The sequence below is a fragment of the Tachyglossus aculeatus genome, chromosome 16, assembly GCF_015852505.1.
Source record: "Tachyglossus aculeatus isolate mTacAcu1 chromosome 16, mTacAcu1.pri, whole genome shotgun sequence".
NCBI lineage: Eukaryota > Metazoa > Chordata > Mammalia > Monotremata > Tachyglossidae > Tachyglossus > Tachyglossus aculeatus.
Genome location: NC_052081.1, coordinates 44,386,405 through 44,406,244, shown reverse-complemented (window position 1 = coordinate 44,406,244; position 19,840 = coordinate 44,386,405). Strand labels below are relative to the sequence as shown.

The following is a 19,840-nucleotide window of genomic DNA, read 5'->3' as shown; positions in this document are numbered from 1 at the left end:
TTCCCAAGCGCTTAGTACAGTGCTCTGCACACAGTAAGCGCTCAATAAATACGATTGAATGAATGAATAGGCGGCCGGTGTGGGCGGGGCCTGTGATAGGCGGAGCGTGTGGGCGGGGCCGGTAATAGGCGGAGGGTGTAGGCGGGGCTGTGATAGGCGGAGAGTGTGGGCGGGGGCTGTGATAGGTGGAGAGGGTGGGCGGGCCCGCTGATGGGCAGAGAATGTGGGCGGGGCCTATGATAGATAATTAGTACAGTGCTCTGCACACAGTAAGCGCTCAATAAATACGATTGAATTCATTCGTTCATTCATTCATTTAATCGTATAATAGGCGGAGGGTGTAGGCGGGGCTGTGATAGGCGGAGAGTGTGGGCGGGGGCCGTAATAGGCGGGCGGTGTGGGCGGGATTTGTGATAGGCGGGAGGTGTGGGCGGGGCCTGTGATAGGCGGAGGGCGGGGCGAGGGCTGTGATAGGTGGGCAGTGTGGGCGGGGCCGGTGATAGGCGGAGATTGTGGGCGGGGCTTGTGATGGGGGAGGTGTGGGCGGGGGCTGTCATAGGCGGAGGGCGGGGGCGGGGGCTGTGATAGGTGGAGAGTGAGTGTGGGGCCGGTGATAGGCGGAGATTGTGGGCGGAGCTTGTGATAGGCGGAGAGTGTGGCCGGGGCCTGTGATAGGTGGAGGGTGTGGGCGGGCCATGTGATAGGTGGGCGGTGTGGGCGGGGCATGTGATAGGCAGAGAGATAGGCAGAATGTGATAGGCATTCCCCCGGGCCTGGAATGCCCTCCCTCTGCCCATCCGCCAAGCTAGCTTTCTTCCTCCCTTCAAGGCCCTGCTGAGAGCTCACCTCCTCCAGGAGGCCTTCCCAGACCGAGCCCGTTCCTTCCTCTCCCCCTCGTCCCCCTCTCCATCCCCCCATCTTACCTCCTTCCCTTCCCCACAGCACCTGTATATATGTATATATGGTTGTACATATTTATTACTCTATTTATTTATTTATTTTACTTGTACATATCTATTCTATTTTATTTTGTTAGTATGTTTGGTTTTGTTCTCTGTCTCCCCCTTTTAGACTGTGAGCCCACTGTTGGGTAGGGACTGTCTCTATGTGTTGCCAATTTGTACTTCCCAAGCGCTTAGTACAGTGCTGTGCACATAGTAAGCGCTCAATAAATACGATTATTGATGATTGATGATGATGAGTTTGGCCGTGGGCTGTGATAGGCGGAGAGTGTGGGCGGGGCTGTGATAGGTGGAGAGTGTAGGCGGGGGCTGTGATAGGCGGAGAGTGTGGGCGCGGGCTGTGATAGGCGGAGAGTGTGGGCGGGGCTGTGATAGGTGGAGAGTGTAGGCCGGGGGCTGTGATAGGCGGAGAGTGTGGGCGGGGCCTGTGATAGGCGGAGGGCGGGGGCTGTGATAGGCGGAGAGTGTGGGCGGGGCTGTGATTGGCGGAGAGTGTGGGCGGGGGCTGTGATAGGTGGAGAGTGTGGGCGGGGCTGTGATTGGCGGAGAGTGTAGGCGGGGGCTGTGATAGGCGGAGGGCGGGGGCTGTGATAGACGGGCGGCGTGGGCGGGGCTGTGGAGGGGGTCAAAGGTCAGTAAATAGTGGTGATGTCATGCGGCGGCCAAGATGGCGGAAGGGTGAGCGCGGCCTACTGGCGGCGGGCCTGGGGGGCTGGGCGGGGGGCGCCCAGTACAGTGCTCTGCGCTCAGTAAATACGACTGAATGAATGAATGAATGAATGAATGAATGAGAGAGAGCGGTAAACGGGCGCGGGGAGGGGGCGACGGCCGGACATCAACCGATGCCACCGACAGCGCTGGGGGGGGGGGGCGGGGGGACAGCGGGAATAAGGACGGCAGTGTTCGGAAGCGCTCACTATGTGCCGAGCACTGCTCTAAGCGCTGGGGACGTTACCTCATCACCCCCTGCCTCTCCCCCTCCCCCCCGCCCCCCCTCCTTAATAATAATAATAATAATAATGATGTTTACTAAGCGCTTACTCTGTGCAAAGCGCTGTTCTAAGCGCCGGGGAGGTCACAAGGTGATCAGGTTGTCCCACGGGGGGCTCACAGTCATCATCCCCATTTTACAGATGAGGGAACTGAGGCACAGAGAATAATAATAATAATAATGGCTTTCATTAAGCGCTTACTATGTGCGAAGCGCTGTTCTAAGCGCCGGGGAGGTTACAAGGTGATCGGGTTGTCCCACGGGGGGCTCACAGTCTTCATCCCCATTTTACAGGTGAGGGAACTGAGGCACAGAGAATAATAATAATAATAATGGCATTTATTAAGCGCTTACTATGTGCAAAGCGCTGGTCTAAGCGCCGGGGAGGTTACAAGGTGATCGGGTTGTCCCACGGGGGGCTCACAGTCTTCACCCCCATTTTACAGATGAGGGAACTGAGGCACAGAGAATAATAATAATAGTAATGGCTTTTATTAAGCGCTTACTATGTGCAAAGCGCTGTTCTAAGCGCCGGGGAGGTTACAAGGTGATCGGGTTGTCCCACGGGGGGCTCACAGTCTTCATCCCCATTTTACAGGTGAGGGAACTGAGGCACAGAGAATAATTATAATAATAATGGCATTTATTAAGCGCTTACTATGTGCAAAGCGCTGTTCTAAGCGCCGGGGAGGTTACAAGGTGATCGGGTTGTCCCACGGGGGGCTCACAGTCATCATCCCCATTTTACAGATGAGGGAACTGAGGCACAGAGAGTAATAATAATAATAATGGCATTTATTAAGCGCTTACTATGTGCAAAGCACTGGTCTAAGCGCTGGGGAGGTTACAAGGTGATCAGGTTGTCCCACAGGGGGCTCACAGTCTTCATCCCCATTTGACAGATGAGGGAACTGAGGCAAAGAGAGTAATAATAATAATAATGGCATTTATTAAGCGCTTACTATGTGCAAAGCACTGGTCTAAGCGCTGGGGAGGTTACAAGGTGATCAGGTTGTCCCACGGGGGGCTCACAGTCTTCATCCCCATTTTACAGGTGAGGGAACTGAGGCACAGAGAATAATAATAATAATAATGGCATTTATTAAGCGCTTACTATGTGCCAAGCGCTGTTCTAAGCGCCGGGGAGGTTACAAGGTGATCGGGTTGTCCCACGGGGGGCTCACAGTCTTCATCCCCATTTTACAGGTGAGGGAACTGAGGCACAGAGAATAATTATAATAATAATGGCATTTATTAAGCGCTTACTACGTGCAAAGCGCTGTTCTCAGCGCCGGGGAGGTTACAAGGTGATCGGGTTGTCCCACGGGGGGCTCACAGTCTTCATCCCCATTTTACAGGTGAGGGAACTGAGGCACAGAGAATAATAATAATAATAATGGCATTTATTAAGCGCTTACTATGTGCAAAGCGCTGGTCTAAGCGCCGGGGAGGTTACAAGGTGATCGGGTTGTCCCACGAGGGGCTCACAGTCTTCCTCCCCATTTTCCAAATGAGGGAACTGAGGCCCAGAGAAGTGAAGTGACTCGCCCAAAGTCACACAGCTAAAAGTTGGTGGAGCCGGGATTTGAACCCATGACCTCTGACTCCAAAGCCCGTGCTCTTTCCACGAAGCCACGCTGCCTCTCTATGTGTTCGTACAGATTTATTACTCCATTTTACTTGTACATATTTACTATTCCATTTATTTTATTTTGTTAATAGGTTTGGTTTTGTTGTCCGTCTCCCCCTTCTAGACTGTGAGCCCGCTGTTGGGTAGGGACCGTCTCTAGATGTTGCAACTTGGACTTCCCAAGCGCTTAGTCCAGTGCTCTGCACCCAGTAAGCGCTCAATAAATACGATTGAATGAATGAGTGAATCAGGTTGTCCCACGGGGGGCTCACAGTCTCCATCCCCATTTCACAGATGAGGTCACTGAGGCCCAGAGAAGTGAAGCGGCTTGCCCAGAGTCACACAGCTGACAAGTGGCGGAGCCGGGATTTGAACTCATGACCTCCGACTCCAAATCAATCAATCAGTCGTACTTATTGAGCGCTTACTGTGTGCAGAGCACTGTACTAAGCGCTTGGGAAGTCCAAAGCCCCAGCTCGTTCCGCTAGACCACGCTGGGGAGAGTAGGCCCGAAGGGGCCTCGGGGGGCGACGGGGAAGGGGCAGCAGAAGGGTTAAAAAAAGAGGCATTCATTCAGTCGTATTTATTGAGCGTTTACTGTGTGCAGAGCACTGGACTAAGCGCTTGGGAAGCACAAATCGGCAACAGGTAGAGACGGTCCCTACCCAACAACGGGCTCACAGTCCAAGGGACTGTCTCTATATGTTGCCAGTTTGTACTTCCCAAGCGCTTAGCACAGTGCTTTGCACATAGTAAGCGCTCAATAAATACGATTGATGATGATGATGAAGGGGGAGACAGACAACAATACAAAGCAAGTAGACGGGTGTCAAAACCATCAGAATAAATAGAATTAGAGCTATCTACACATTCCCAGACTGAGCCCCCTTTTTCCTCTCCTCCTCAATCAATCAATCAATCAATCGTGTTTATTGAGCGCTTACTATGTGCAGAGCATTGTACTAAGCGCTTGGGAAGTACAAATTGGCAACACATAGAGACAGTCCCTACCCAACAGCGGGCTCACAGTCTAAAAGGGGGAGACAGAGAACAAAACCAAACATACCAACAAAATAAAATAAATAGGATAGAAATGTACTCCTCCCCCCGGCCCTACCTCCTTCCCCTCCCCACAGCACCTGTATATATGTTTGTATAGATTTATTACTCCATTTATTTTACTTGTCCATATTTCCTATTCTATTTATTTTGTTAACGATGTGCATCTAGCTTTCTTTCTATTTGTTCTGACGACTTGACACCTGTCCACGTGTTTTTTTTTCGTTGTCTGTTTCCCCCTTCTAGACTGTGAGCCCGTTGTTGGGGAGGGACCGTCTCTATATTATCAATCGTATTTATTGAGCGCTTACTATGTGCAGAGCACTGTATGTCACCAACTTGGACTTCCCGAGCGCTTAGCCCAGTGCTCTGCACCCAGTAAGCGCTCAATAAATACGATTGAATGAACGAATGAACGGGCAGGGGCCGAGGGGCGAGCCGAAAGGTTTTTGCCGAGTCTTGGCCCTCGGTGACACTTCCATTACTTCGTCCGTCTGCCGCGGGCCCCGCGCTGTCAGTTCGGAGCGTGAAATTCACATTTTCCGCTTGGTGTGTTTGTCCCGTAACAGGGAAGACGGAGGGTGGTGGAGAAGCTGGCTGCAACAGAGCTACCAAACTGTTAAGGAGAAGGTAAGCGTGGGATGAAGGGACGCAAGGTCGGGTGGCTTTCTTCCCTTGGCCGGGCCCCTCTTCCCCGCAACACGGTGGAACTGAAGTTTGGGTGAACTTCATCCGGGGACTTTACCCGTTTTACCGGTTGCGCTTTGCTCGAGAGATGGTGTTTGGAAAGAGTTTCCCAGCTAATTGAATCCCAGGTAAATCTGTAAAAAGCAATGCTTTCTAGTTGCCCTGAAGTTAATTATTGTTTAGGTCGCACCAGAGATGCAGGTCATGGTGGATGCTCGTTAAAGACAGGTAATACAGGTCGAAGCCCCAGCGAGATGCTCAAGAATGTCCTTGAAGCCGAAGCGACGCCGTTTTGACTCCTTTAATAGATTCTTTTTATGGCGTCTCTGAAGCGCTTCCTGTGTGCCAGGCATTGTTCTAAACGCTGGGCTAGGTACAAGCTAATTATTTTGGATACGGTCCATGGCCCAAAGGAGGTTCATTTTATAGGTGAAATAGCCGAGGCATAGAGAAGTGAAGTCGCACAATCGAAAAGTGGCGGAATCGGGATTAGAACTCAAGTCCTTCTGTCTCCCAGGCTTAACCCACTGAGTGATTTTAGACTGTGAGCCCACTGTTGGGTAGGGACTGTCTCTATATGTTGCCAATTTGTACTTCCCAAGCGCTTAGTACAGTGCTCTGCACATAGTAAGCGCTCAGTAAATACGATTGATGATGATTTCAGCAGATTGCGATTGGCCCAGTAAGTTTGAGTAGCTCTCTCCTTTTCTGGACCTGTGGCAGATAGCTTCTGTGTGCAACTTTTCAACCACCCCCCAGATTCCACTTTTGAGGACTTTGTGAGCTTTTAGAAAGGGCGTTCGACCGCCCGAGGAGGCTGACTCTCTGCGTCTTGTGGAAGGAGCAGAAGGCGGGGTGATGAAGTAGCTTTCGGCCCGTTTCGTGGAGGTTGAGTCGGAAGAGTCACGGTTTTGCCGGTCGAGGAATCCTGAAGCTGGAAGGAACGTTAGGAGGTCATCCGGCCCAGCCCCTGCGTCTGGCGGGTGAATCAATCAATCAATCAATCAATCAATCGTATTTATGAATGTCTGAATCAGCCGGGGCAGGACTCCGAGGAGGGAGATACCACATCCTCCCTCGGGAACCTGTTCCGGCGTCCGCTTATCCTGTTCTTCGGGAACTTCTTCCCTTTCCATCCGTCTATCAGCATGAGAAGCAGCGTGGCTTAGTGGAAAGAGTACGGGCTCGGGAGTCAGAGGTCGTGGGTTCTAATCCCGGCTCCGCCACTTGTCAGCTGGGTGACTTTGGGCAAGTCACTTCTCTGTGCTTCAGTTCCCTCATCTGTCAAATGAGGATTAAGACTGTGAGCCCCATGTGGGACAACCCAATAGCCTTGAGCAGTGCTAGGCACATAGTAAGCACTTAACAAATACCATTATTATTATTATAATTAGTCCATTTTAACCACCAAGCAGAGCATGGGAACTGAGGAGCAAGCAAGACTTGCCCTCAAGCAGCTTACAGTCTACTGGGGGAGGGAGAACTTCACAGTTGATGATGATTATGTATATATTATGATTATGTATATATGTTTGTACATATTTACTACTCTATTTTACTTGTACATATCTATTCTATTTATTTTATTTTGTTAGTATGTTTGGTTTTGTTCTCTGTCTCCCCCTTTTAGACTGTGAGCCCACTGCTGGTTAGGGACTGTCTCTATGTGTTGCCAACTTGTACTTCCCAAGCGCTTAGTACAGTGCTCTGCACACAGTAAGCGCTCAATAAATACGATTGATGATGATGCTGGGTAGGGACTGTCTCTATATGTTGCCAACTTGTACTTCCCAAGCGCTTAGTACAGTGCTCTGCACACAGTAAGCGCTCAATAAATACGATTGATGATGATGATGATGATGATTATGGTATTCAAGTGTTCACTGTGTGCCAAACACTGTTCTAAGCACTGGGGTAGATCCAGAGTTATCAGGTTGGACACAGTCCCTGCCCTGCATGGGACTCCCAGTCTAGGTAGGAGAGAGGAGGATTTAATCTTCGCTTTACAGATGAGGAAGCTGAAGCCCATAGAAGTGAAGTGGCTTGCCTGGGTCACACAATAGCCAATCAGTCATATTTCTTGAGCGCTTACTGTGTGCAGAGCACTGTACTAAGCACTAGGGAAGTCCAAGTTGGCAACATATAGAGACAGTCCCTACCCAACAGTGGGCTCACAGTCTGGAAGGGGGAGACAGAGAACAAAACCAACCATATTAACAGAATAAAATAAATAGAATAGACAAGTGGCAGAGCTGGGATCAGAACCAAGATCCTCTGGCTCCTGGGCCTGGACTTCTTTCCACTAGGCTATGCTGCCTCCCGAATCAACAGTCTCCAAAAGAGGCCTCTCCCACCTCACACTTGTGGTAATTTGAGCCAATTTCCTCATGCCTGAGTCTCTTGAAAAACACCTGATCACGTGTCCCTGATAAAACCTCTCCAAAGCCTCTCCCCTCCCGGTCCCCGCCCCTTCCCCCTCATCCGTACCCCGTTTTCACCCCCGCGCTCAGGACGAGAAGGCGGCATCTCGGGAGTCCCCCGTAAAACATCTCTGATACTTCACATTCACATAGTTCGACTCCCCCTCGCTCCAGTGTGCCATAAACTCTCCCTCTAGACTGTGAGCTCGTTGTGGGCGGGGAATGTGTCTGTCTGTTGTTGTGTTATACTCTCCCAAGCGCCTAGTACAATGCTTCGCACACAGTGAACACTCAAGAAATACGATTGAATGAACGAACGTGCCTGGTTTCCCATCCATCTCGTCCACCCTTGGCTCTGAGCCTGAGGGGCCAGAGTCTAGGAGGTGGTCAAATCCCGGAGAATCATCATCATCATCCTCATCAATCGTATTTATTGAGCGCTTACTATGTGCAGAGCACTGTACTAAGCGCTTGGGAAGTACAAATTGGCAACATATAGAGACAGTCCCTACCCACCAGTGGGCTCACAGTCTAAAAGGGGGGAGACAGAGAACAAAACCAAACATACTAACAAAATGAAATAAATAGAATAGATATGTACAAGTAAAATAAATAGAGTAATAAATATGTACAAACATATATACATATATGTATATGTATAAATGCAAGGGGTTCCTGAGAAGAATTGGGGGAGGTGAATGAGTGGGAAGGAATCCAGGGTAAGGTGGAGGGTTAGGGAAGTTGCCACCGGTCCACAGGGAAGGGACCGGGATGCTCACAGAAGCATCTCTCCGCGTAGTCCACAGAAGCACTGGAGTTCATGAAGCGGGACCTGACAGAGTTCACCCAAGTAGTACAACATGACACGGCCTGTACCATCGCCGCCACGGCCAGCGTGGTCAAGGAGAAACTGGCCGTGAGTATCCTTGGCCCTTCACCGGCCCGACGGCGGCTCTCCTTGGCGGGGAGGGAGCGCGGGGGGAGAGAGGGAGGGAGAGAGACAGACACACCCCGGGGAGCCGAGCGAAACTGAAGCCGGCAGATCGGGCAACTCTGAAACTCAAGTCCTCGGTTCCTTGCTATCTGATTATTTTTGCTTGGCAGCCCTTTGCTGCTCTTTTTCTCTGGTTCATTTCCTCCTGCTGATGCTCGGTGGTATTTTGAATTCCCAGTATTCATTCAGTCGTGTGTATTGAGAGCCTGCTGTGTGCAGAGCACTGTACTGAGCGCTTGGAAGCAATAACAATGAAAAGACACATTCCCTGCCTACATCAAGCTTGCAGTCTAGAGGGTGAGGCACATTAGGATAAAGTTATAGATATATACGTAAGTGATGTGCTAAGAGTAATAATAAAATAATAATAATAATAACTGGGGTAGCTGTTAAGTGCTTTAAATATGCCAAGCACTGTGCTTAATGTTGGGGGTAGAGCCAATGTCACCAGATCAGACGCAGTCACTGTCCAACATAAGGCACGGACGAGTTAAGTGGCTTGCCCAAGGTGACACGGCAAGCAAGTGCGGAGCTAAGATTAGAACCCTAATCTAAGCAGCGTGGCTCAGTGGAAAGAGTCAGAGGGCATGGGTTCAAATTCCAGCTCTGCCACATGTCTGCTCTGTGACCTTGGGCAAGCCACTTAACTTCTCTGAGCCTCCGTTACTCCATCTGTAAAATGGAGATTAAGACTGTGAGCCCCATGTGGGACAACTTGATCACCTTGTATCCCCCCCCCAGCGCCTAGAACAGTGCTTTGCACATAGTAAGCGCTTAACAAATGCCATTATTAATTAATTAATTAATCAGCCCAGATCTCCTGACTCTCTCAGCCCCCGCTAGGTCACACGGCAGGCAAGTGGCAGAGCTGGGATTAGAACACCTGGGGCCTGTGCCACTACTAGGCCACAGTTCCTCTCTTGGAATGTCACAATCCCTACCCTCCAGGAGCTTACATTCAAGCTGGGGAGAAAGGCGGTGAAATCAATTACGGGCTATTTATGACGCCTCCCAGAATCCCAACTTGAAACTAGGCCGTAAACTCTGGCACCCCTTCTCCATCCCCTCCTTCTCCGCCGCCGCCCGCCCCGGGCCCCGAAAAGACGGAAGGCTCTTCGGGGGCGACGGAGAAAATGAAGAAGGGCCTGTCTGACTTCCTCGGAGTCATCTCGGACACCTTCGCCCCGTCGCCGGACAAGACCATCGACTGTGACGTCATCACCCTGATGGGCACCCCTTCCGGGACAGCCGAGCCGTACGACAGCACCAAGGTGAGCGGCCGGTGGCCCCCAGCGGGACCCCACCACGTCCCGAAACGCCCTCACCTCCCGGTCTCTGCCGAGGAGTCTCACCTCCCTTCCCTCCCTCCCTCCCATGTGTTCCGCCCAGGCCCGTCTCTACAGCCTGCAGTCGGACCCTGCCACCTATTGTAACGAGCCAGACGGTGAGATGCCAGGCCCTCAGCGGAGGGACGGGGGCCAGAGGGCTGACTTGGGGGTTTGGGGTGGAAGGGGGCCCTTTGCGGGGAGCAAGAGCCGTCTGGAGATGACGGAGCAAGGACTGTGGGAAAAGGAGGACTGGAGAGGAGAAGTTGGCCACAAGCCGCCTGATGTGGCGTTATCTCCCCCGGCCAGGGGCAGGAGGGGCTCCGGGGGCCAGATTGGCACCAGGGTTTAGTCCCCAGGGTTGGTTTTTCTCCAAGAGTGCCAGCCCCCCCGCCCCCTCCGCCTTCCTGCTCCGTCTCTCCGAGGCTAGAGGGGTTGAGGGTCCCCCAAACCGCGAGGGAAACGGAGGCCAGTGGCTCCGGAGTCCTCCGCCACACTTCCCCATCTCTCTCCGTCTCTCCGTCTCGTCCCGGGGAGCGGGAGGAAGCCAGGTGTCCGAGCCCGGCGGTCTCGCCCAGGGCCGCGGCTCCCTCGGCCTTCCCGGGGATTGAGCCGGAGCTGTCTGGCGCAGGGCCCCCGGAGCTGTTCGATTCTTGGCTCTCCCAGTTTGCCTTGGAGGAGAAGAAGGGTGAGATCTCCGAGCTGCTGGCCAGCAGCCCCTCCGTCCGGGCTCTCTACACCAAGATGGTGAGGGGCCCCTGCAGTCCCCGGACCCCTCACAGACGGCACGGCCGTGTCCCCCCACCACAAACGCCGGGGGTCTCCGGAGAAAGCACAGTGGGGCCACGGCGGGGGTGGGGGGGGGCGGCTTCCCTCTTTGTCCACACCCACCCCCAGCCGGCATGGAGCCATGAACCGCACCGACCCCAACTGATCATCTAACCTATCAGTAATATTTAACGAGCACCGTCTATGTGTCCAGCCCGTTATTGAGTGCTTGGGAGAGGACCGTGGAGTAGACCCCATCCCTGCCCGCACGGAGCTTATGGTCCAACGGGAAAGACAGACCCCAAAATAATTTGCAGGCCGGGGGAGAAAAAGGAAGAGTTGATCAGTGTAAGAGCTTGGGCTTATCATCATCATCAATCGTATTGAGCGTTTACTGTGTCAGAGCACTGTACTAAGCGCTTGGGAAGTACAGATTGGGTTATGTGATAGACTGTGAGTAAGTGAGGACGTACAGGTGGGCTAGGCCTGGGTGGGATTACATAAGGGCAGAGATGGCGGAGGAGCACTGGGGTGGTAGTTGGAGGGTACCTACCAACTCTGTTATACTGTACTCTCCCAGGCACTCAGTACAGTGCTTGGCACACAGTAAGCGCTCAATAAGCGATTTACTGGGGAGGAGGGCGGTTCGAAGGCCTTCGGGAGGAAGTGTGACTTCGGAGAGACATCCCAGGCCCCCTTTATCTGCCCACCCTCGATGACCGGGCGCTCGGCTGCCAAGTCGGCAAGGGTGGCAGGGCGCGGTGCCAGGGCTTGCCCAAGGAAAGTCGGCTGGAGGCTGTCCACCACCCAGCCCCACCTTACCTATCTGCCCCCTACACCTGCTCCTCCCCAGACTTGCGGACTTGGCTGGTCCCAAGCCGACCACGGAGCCGGACCTCACCCTCAACCCTCCCGCTTCCGGCCCCTCGCGTACGGGGGTTCCCCTGGCTTACAGCTCCCTCCCCATATCAGGCCGACCGCCCCCCACCATCATCATCATCATCAATCGTATCTATTGAGCGCTTACCGTGTGCAGAGCACTATACTAAGCGCTTGGCAAGTACAATTTGGCAACATATAGAGACAGTCCCTACCCAATAGTGGGCTCACAGTCTAAAAGGGGGAGACAGAGAACAAAACCAAACATACTAACAAAATAAAATAAATAGAATAGATATGTACAAGTAAAATAGATAAATAAATAGAGCAATAAATATGTACAAACATATACGTATATACAGGTATATATACCAGCTCTCCCCACTTCGTGGTTCCGCCTAAAATCCCACCCTTTTCAACAAGCTCTCCCTGGTTAATTTCCCAGCATCATCCCTCAGCCAACTCAGCACTCAATCAGTGGTATCTACTGAGCCCTTTCTGCAAAATGCTGTACTAAGCGCTTGGGAGAATACAGTACAAGTTGGTAGACACGTTCCCTGCCCACAATGAACTGACAGTCTAGGGACGACAGTAACAATACAGTGCTTTCTCTAGGCAGGTAATAATAATAATAATGATGATGATGGCATTTGTTAAGCGCTTACTATGTGCAAAGCACTGTTCTAAGCGCGGGGGGGGGATACAGGGTGATCAGGTTGTCCCACATGGGGCCCCCAGTCTTCATCCCCATTTTACAGATGAGGGAACTGTGGCTCAGAGAAGTGAAATGGCTTGCCCAAGGTCACACAGCAGACATGTGGCGGAGCCAGGATTCGAACCCATGACCTCTGACTCCAAAGCCCGTGCTGTTTCCACTGAGCCACGCTGCTTCTCTGATCACCGTACAGGTGCAATAGAATCAGTAGACAGGAGCTTACTACCTAGGGTGTGCAGTCTATAGGCTCACGAACCTGCATTCACTCAATTATTTTTTTCTGACCATTTGAGTTGGAAATATTGTCGTGTCTTCCCCAGGCAGAGCGTAAGCTCCTTGTGGGCGGGAGGCAGGTCATTTTGTTCCAGATCTCCCAAGGACCTAGTGTATATAGCATACGGCACCAAATGGATGCTCAGTAAATACTGCTGCTACTAGCAGGAGGGCCGCCCCCGCCTTTTCCCGGTATTGGGATGCTGGGGGGGCCTTGGGGAATAACGGGCCACTCTGCAGCCTCGTCCCGAGCCGCCTCTACTCTCTCCCCGTCCCAGGTCCCGGCAGCCGTGTCCCACTCCGAGTTCTGGCACCGCTACTTCTACAGAGTGCACCAACTGGAGCAGGTAGGGCCCGCGGGAAGGTTGGGCGCCGCGGCGGCTGGCCGGCTTCCCGTGGACCGGGATGTTTCCTGCCTTGCTGTTCAGCCCTCGGTGTCCCGGAGTGCGGGGGGCAAAGGAGGGCGGAGCAGGGAGGGGGAAGATCCCCCCACGGGGCAGCGAGTGCTCTATAGCCGCCTGCCTCGCTTTCTGTATAGGAGGAAGCCCGGAGGGACGCCCTGAAGCAGCGGGCGGAGCAGAGCATCCACACCGAGGAGCCGGGATGGGAGGAAGAAGAGGGTAAGTAAGGATGCCACCACCCCGCAAGTTCCACCAGCACCCTCCCTGCTTCACTGCCCAAGCCTACAGCCCTGGCAGGGGGTAGGAGGGGAAGGGGCGGACCACTGGTGGCACCCTGCCCCCCCCTCCCCTTCTGGGTCCTCTCTGGGAAGCAGCGAGCCCCTGGGCCTCAGTTTCCTGAATCAGTCGGTCGTGTCTGTTAAGCGCTTACCATTTACAGAGCACCCTACTTAGCGCTTGGGAGAGTTCAGTGTAACATCATCATCATTATTATCAATCGTATTTATTGAGCGCTTACTGTGTGCAGAGCACTGTACTAAGCGCTTGGGAAGTCCAAGTTGGCAACATATAGAGACGGTCCCTACCCAACAGTGGGCTCGCAGTCTGAAAGGGGGAGACAGAGGACAAAACCAAACATACTAACAAAATAAAATAAATAGAATAGATGTGTACAAGTAAAATAAATAGAGTAATAAATATGTACAAACATATATACAGGTCGGTCGTGTTTGTTAAGCGCTTACCATTTACAGAGCACCCTACTAAGCGCTTGGGAGAGTTCAGTGTAACAGAGTTGGTAGACACGTTCCTTGCCCATTACATTCCTCATCTTTAAAACGGGGGGTTCGGTACAGTGCCAAAGCTTAGTGCAGTACGCCGTACACAGTAAGCACTCAATAAATACATCAATGTTCTCCGTCCTATTCATCATCATCATCATCAGTCGTATTTATTGAGCGCTTACTGTGTGCAGAGCACTGTACTAAGCGCTTGGGAAGTCCAAGTTGGCAACATCTAGAGACAGTCCCTACCCAACAGTGGGCTCACAGTCTAAAAGGGGAAGACAGAGAACAAAACCAAACATACTAAAACAAAATAAAATAAATAGAATAGATATGTACAAGTAAAATAGAGTAATAAATCTGTACAAACATATATACATATATACAGGTGCTGTGGGGAAGGGAAGGAGGTAAGAAGTGGGGGATGGAGAGGGGGATGAGGGACTCGGACTACGAGCCCCTTTTGGGACAGGTACAGTGTCTTGACTTGGTTATCTTGATTATCTACCCCAGCTCTTTGTATTGTGCTTGGCAAATAGCGAGCACTGAACAGATACTACAATCGTTGTGATTATTACCGTGTTCCCTCCATGCGGACAGGGCTGGGCCACCCTCAGCTCAATCCTTGGTCCCTTAAGTGCTCAAGAAACCAGGAGGGGACATTGAAGTCCCAGCCCCCCTCGGTGGCCTGCCGTCTGAGACTGCCCTTATTGAAAGATACAGTTTAGCTGCCCCTCCTGCAAGTGTTTCTCTTCCAACGCTGCTTTCCCCCCCCCACCCCCCCGCTTTCCCCAGAGGAATTTCTGGGGGCAGCATCCCCTTCACGCCTGAATTTGAAGCCTCAGGCCGAGGAGAAGGAGTCAGCGGCAGCCCTGCCCGACACCACTGCGTTGTCTGGAGGAAAATCTGGCCCACGGGGCTCTGCCCCGGAGAACCAGGGGGCTGTGGCGGCCCCTCCCGCCCCCACGGAGGTGACCCCGTCCGAGAGCAGCGAGAGCCTCTCCCTCGTGACCCAGATCGCCAGCCCGGCCTGCAGGCCCGCCGCCCCGTCAGAGACCGCCCCGGCCCGGGCAGCGGCCCCGGACCTCTCCCAGAAGCTGCTGGAAGCCTCTTGCGAAGAGCCGAGCTCGCCCAAGCCTCCGGGAGGGCCTCGGCCGACCCCCGGGGACCCTCCGGAGCCCCTGGCTGGGCGCCTCGGCACCCTGAGGCCCAGAGAGGGCCCTGAGCCCCGGCCGGCAGGCCGGGTAGAGACTCTGAGAGAGGAGGCGCCGACGGACCTCCGGGCGTTTGAGCTCAACTCAGACAGCGGCAAGTCCACGCCTTCCAACAATGGCAAGAAAGGTGGGTGTCCAGGGTCTGTCCGGGCTTCTGGGGCGGTGACCAGTGGCGGGCTCGGTCTCCTTCCACTCTCCCACCCTTGGGACCCCACCGTCCGACCGCGCGGAGTCCGCTGCTCAGCCCGGGCGGCCGAGCCTGCCTCGGCCTCGGGGACGGACAGCGGTTCGACCGTCTCGCGGGGAGGCCGTGAAGCCGTCCGGTGGAAAACTGGGCCGCCTCTCTGGGCACCGTCCAGGCCGGGCCAGAGAGAGGCAGGGCCAACCGTCCCCAGAGACCCAGGTTCCCACTTCAGCGGAAGGGGGAAAGTTTTCCCGGATTCCTTGCTGCCTCATCCCAGGCAACGCCTAGGTGTGAGGGAGTCGGGCGGCGACATCGATGAGGCTTTCCAGGGTGGGGTCTCGGGGCCCCGGTTGTCGGTCCGTCAGTTGGGTGTGTTTATTGAGCGCTTACTGTGTGCAGAGCACTACGCTGAGCACTTGGGAGAGCACAATAGACACATTCCCCGCCCACATCGAGTTGACAGTTTAGAAGGGGAGACGGTCACTAATGGTGCCGTGCCCTGTGAGAACAGAGCGGGCGTGAGGTCCGCTGCCCCAGGGTGCTCACTCAGCGCCGTAAGCTGGGACTCGGCAGCCTCTGCTGAGGGGATGTTAGGTTGGACGTGGTCAGCCCCAGTGGGCGGCCCGGCCGTCGCCCCCCTTGGTGGAGTAAATCCTCTACCTGGCTCTCCCCCTCCCCCCTGCCCTCAGTTTACCCTCCCCGCCCCCTCCTCTTCAGTTGAGATGGGTACCAATCAATCTGCGCATCAGGCAGAAACTCCTCACCCTGGGCTTCAAGGCTGTCCATCACCTCGCCCCCTCCTACCTCATCTCCCTTCTGTCCTTCTCCAGCCCAGCCCGCACCCTCCGCTCCTCCGCCGCTAATCTCCTCACCGTGCCTTATTCTCGCCTGTCCCGCCATCGACCCCCGGCCCACGTCATCTCCCGGGCCTGGAATGCCCTCCCTCTGCCCATCCGCCAAACTAGCTCTCTTCCTCCCTTCAAGGCCCTACTGAGAGCTCACCTCCTCCAGGAGGCCTTCCCAGACCGAGCCCCTTCCTTCCTCTCCCCCTCATCCCCCTCTCCATCCCCCTCATCTTACCTCCTTCCCTTCCCCACAGCACCTGTATATATGTATATATGTTTGTACGGATTTATTACTCTATTTTACCTGTACATATCTATTCTATTTTATTTTGTTACTATGTTTGGTTTTGTTCTCCGTCTCCCCCTTTTAGACTGTGAGCCCACTGTTGGGTAGGGACTGTCTCTATATGTTGCCAACTTGGACTTTCCAAGCGCTTAGTCCAGTGCTCTGCACACAGTAAGCGCTCAATAAATACGATTGATTGATTGATTGATTGTGATTCCAGGCTCCAGCACTGATATCAGCGAGGACTGGGAAAAGGACTTCGATTTGGATATGACAGAAGAAGAGGTACAGATGGCCCTGTCCAAAGTGGAGGTGTCCGGAGAGGTAGGTGTGACAGAGGGAGCCCGGGATGGTGTCTCCCCTCCTGCCAACGCACACGCACACCCATTCATTCATTCATTCAATCGTATTTATTGAGCGCTTACTGTGTGCAGAGCACTGGACTAAGCGCTTGGGAAGTACAAGTTGGCAACATATAGAGACAGTCCCTACCCAACAGTGGGCTCACAGTCTAAAAGTGGGCTCACAGTCTTCACTTCTCTGGGCCTCAGTTACCTCATCTGGTAAATGGGGATTAAGACTGTGAGCCTCCCCCGTGGGACAACCTGATCACCTTGTAACGTCCCCAGTGCTTAGAACAGTGCTTTGCACATAGTAAGCACTTAATAAATGCCATTATTATTATTATTATTATTATTGCAAACCAGTAGAGTTCTTTGACACGACTCCTGCCTTCTATTGACTGAGGAAAAAGCTCCCAGTGTGACTTGCAGCGGGGCCTAGTAAAAGGAGCATAGGGCTGGGAGTCGAAGGACCTGATCCGCCACTTGCCTAGTGTGTGACCTTGGGCAAGTCACTTACCGTCTCTGTGCCTCAGTTTCCTTAACTGTAGATTGGGGATTTAATACCTATTACCCCCCCACTCACACTGTGGGACGGGGACTGTGTCCGACCTGATTATCTTGCGTCTACCCAGAGCTTAGAACAGTGCTTGACATATACTAAGCGCTTAGTAAATACCATAAAAAAAACCAACGCTGCAAGGATGTGGGAAAACGCTCAAGCCGGACCTTCAATCAATCGTATTTATTGAGCTCTTTCTGTGTACTAAACACTTGGGAGAGTACAATATAATAGTAGGTAGACACATTCCCTGTCTACACATTCAAGTGCTTAGTAGAGTGCTTTGCACACAGTCAGCGCTCAATAAATATGATTGAATGAATGAATTCCCTTCCCACCACAAGCTCACAGTGTGGATGAGGAAGATGAAAGAGTCCTGTTTTGGACAAGTTTGAGGTGTCTGCGGGACATCCAAGTAGAGATGTCTTGAAGGCAGGAGGAAATGCGAGACTGCAGGGAGGGAGAGAGAGAAAGGCTGGAATGACGATGATGATGATGATGGCATCGTCATCATCATGATAGAAGCCCAAAGGCTAGAATGATGATGATGATGATGATGATGGCATCATCATCATGATAGAAACCCTACTCAGGGATCCCAGACTCAACCCAGGGGGGCCAGCTCCGGTCGGCCAGCACTTGCCTGGCACCTTAAGCCTCCCAGGACTGCCCGGGTCGTGCACGGTAAAGGCCGCTGCGTCTGCGAGGATGAAACTCCCGGCTTCTCGTCTGGGCCGGGCTGGGCTCTGCTAGAGTCAGACCAGAGCAGGGCGGGACTGAGCGTTCCTTAGCCTGGGGCACGGTTCCTAGACTTAATAATAATAATGATGGCATTTATTAAGCGCTTACTATATGCAAAGCACTGTTCTAAGTGCTGGGGAGAATACAAGGTGAGCAGGTTGTCCCACAGGGGGCTCACAGTCTCCATCCCCGTTTTAAAGATGAGGGAACTGAGGCCCAGAGAAGTGACTTGCCCAAAGTCACACAGCTGACAAGTGGCGGAGCCCGGGATTTGAACCCATGACCTCTGACTCCAAAGCCCGGGCTCTTTCCACTGAGCCACGCTGCTTCTCCTAGACTTTCCCTCTTCCCGTCACCTGTGCCTGCCCCCTTCCTCTGGCAGGTGCATGGGGGGGACGGGAGCCAAGCCACTCCCCTCGCCGCAGCTCGGGGGGTGAAGAAGGTGGGACCTTGGGAACTCGTCCCCAACCCCTAAAATGAGAGGGAGAAAGCAGGGCTGAACCCCCAGCCTTCCGGGACCCCACGGGAGCACCCGCAGGGGCCGACTGCGACATAGAGGCATCAGGGTGTGTCTGTCTGTCTGTCTGTCCGTGCCCCCCGCCCTTCCCGCCTTTGCAGCTGGAAGATGAAGAATGGGAGGACTGGGAGTGACGGATCCCGGCGGACAGGGACCGGCCCTCGCATGTGACCCGGGCTGATCTCCACTCTCCCGGCGTGGCCCCGCGGGCGGCTTCGTGGACACCCTCCCGTCAGCCTCTCTGCCTGCCTATCCGCTGAGGTGCTAGGACTTTCCCTCAGTAGATCCATCTCCATCCCTTCCTTTCCCCCTCGCCCATCCCAGGGAACAGGCCCCCGGCGGGGGAGGTGGCCTCCGCAGCCTGTCCCTGAGACCAGACTGTGAAACTTGTGCCATGAGGTGGGGGCGGTCCCTCCCCCCGCCCGGGGCTGCCCTGTCCACCCCCACAGCGACATCGGTCCATTTGCCGCTTGTGTGTGTGGACGCCAACCTACCGCTGTTTAGAACCAGATGTCCGCTTCCGAGCCAGGGACCCGAACTTCGGCTCTCCTGCCGGAGACCAAGGGATCAGGGTGGCGTGGCCCAAGAGCCTCTCCCGTAGCCAAAAGACGGGGCCTGAGGGGAGATCGCCTTGAGCCCAGGAGCCTTCTCTACCATCTCCTTGAGGCTCGAAGCCCCCGCCTTTCTGCCCCACCTCAAATTCCTTTCTCCTTTCCTTCCAGCAAGGGCGGCGTCTCTCTCCCCTTCCCCTGACTGTCTTGGGGCCAAGTCTCAAGTTATCGTGTGCCTGGACCTACGGGCCAGCGACACCAGTCGAGCCCATCTTCCCAGGGTGGGGACCACAGAGGCAAGAAAGTATCCTCCCGCCCTTGCCTCGCTTATTGAAAAAAGAAAAATCCCATTTCTCCCCCCTGTCCCACTTCCATAGAGACTTTGCTCTTGGCCCTGAAAGAGGACACTTTACAGTTGTCCTTCGATTCGTTCAACCTTCTTAAATCCTTGGGGTTTCGTGGGGTTTTTTTTTTTTTTTGGTTTGGTTTGTTTCCTCTCTGCCTTTTGATTTCCTTCCATCTGTGGACGTCGTCCCCTCCCCACCCCAGGCCTTGCCCTCTACAATTTAGAAAAGGCAAATGTTGTGGTGAGAAGCTGCTTCCGGTGTGGTCAGTGCTACAGCGTAACCCTAGGAGTTTTCCCCCCTACCCACCCCACGGCCCCTGCAGCTTTCAGAGCCCAAGTACCGGCTCGGTTTGCCTTCTCAGTCGCC

General features: G+C 53.7%; 1 protein-coding gene across 1 annotated transcript; it reads left to right on the top strand.

The window, feature by feature from the left end:
• The first annotated feature begins 1,617 nt into the window (after positions 1 to 1,617).
• Positions 1,618 to 19,126, top strand: BSDC1 (BSD domain containing 1). The gene is made up of 11 exons (XM_038758060.1): positions 1,618 to 1,640; positions 5,212 to 5,272; positions 8,549 to 8,665; positions 9,847 to 10,014; positions 10,133 to 10,187; positions 10,700 to 10,815; positions 12,982 to 13,050; positions 13,242 to 13,323; positions 14,682 to 15,227; positions 16,636 to 16,739; positions 18,678 to 19,126. Exons 1-11 carry the CDS (start codon positions 1,630 to 1,632, stop codon positions 18,708 to 18,710), a joined length of 1,362 nt encoding a protein of 453 aa, XP_038613988.1. The 5' UTR covers positions 1,618 to 1,629; the 3' UTR covers positions 18,711 to 19,126.
• The last annotated feature ends 714 nt before the right edge of the window (positions 19,127 to 19,840 follow it).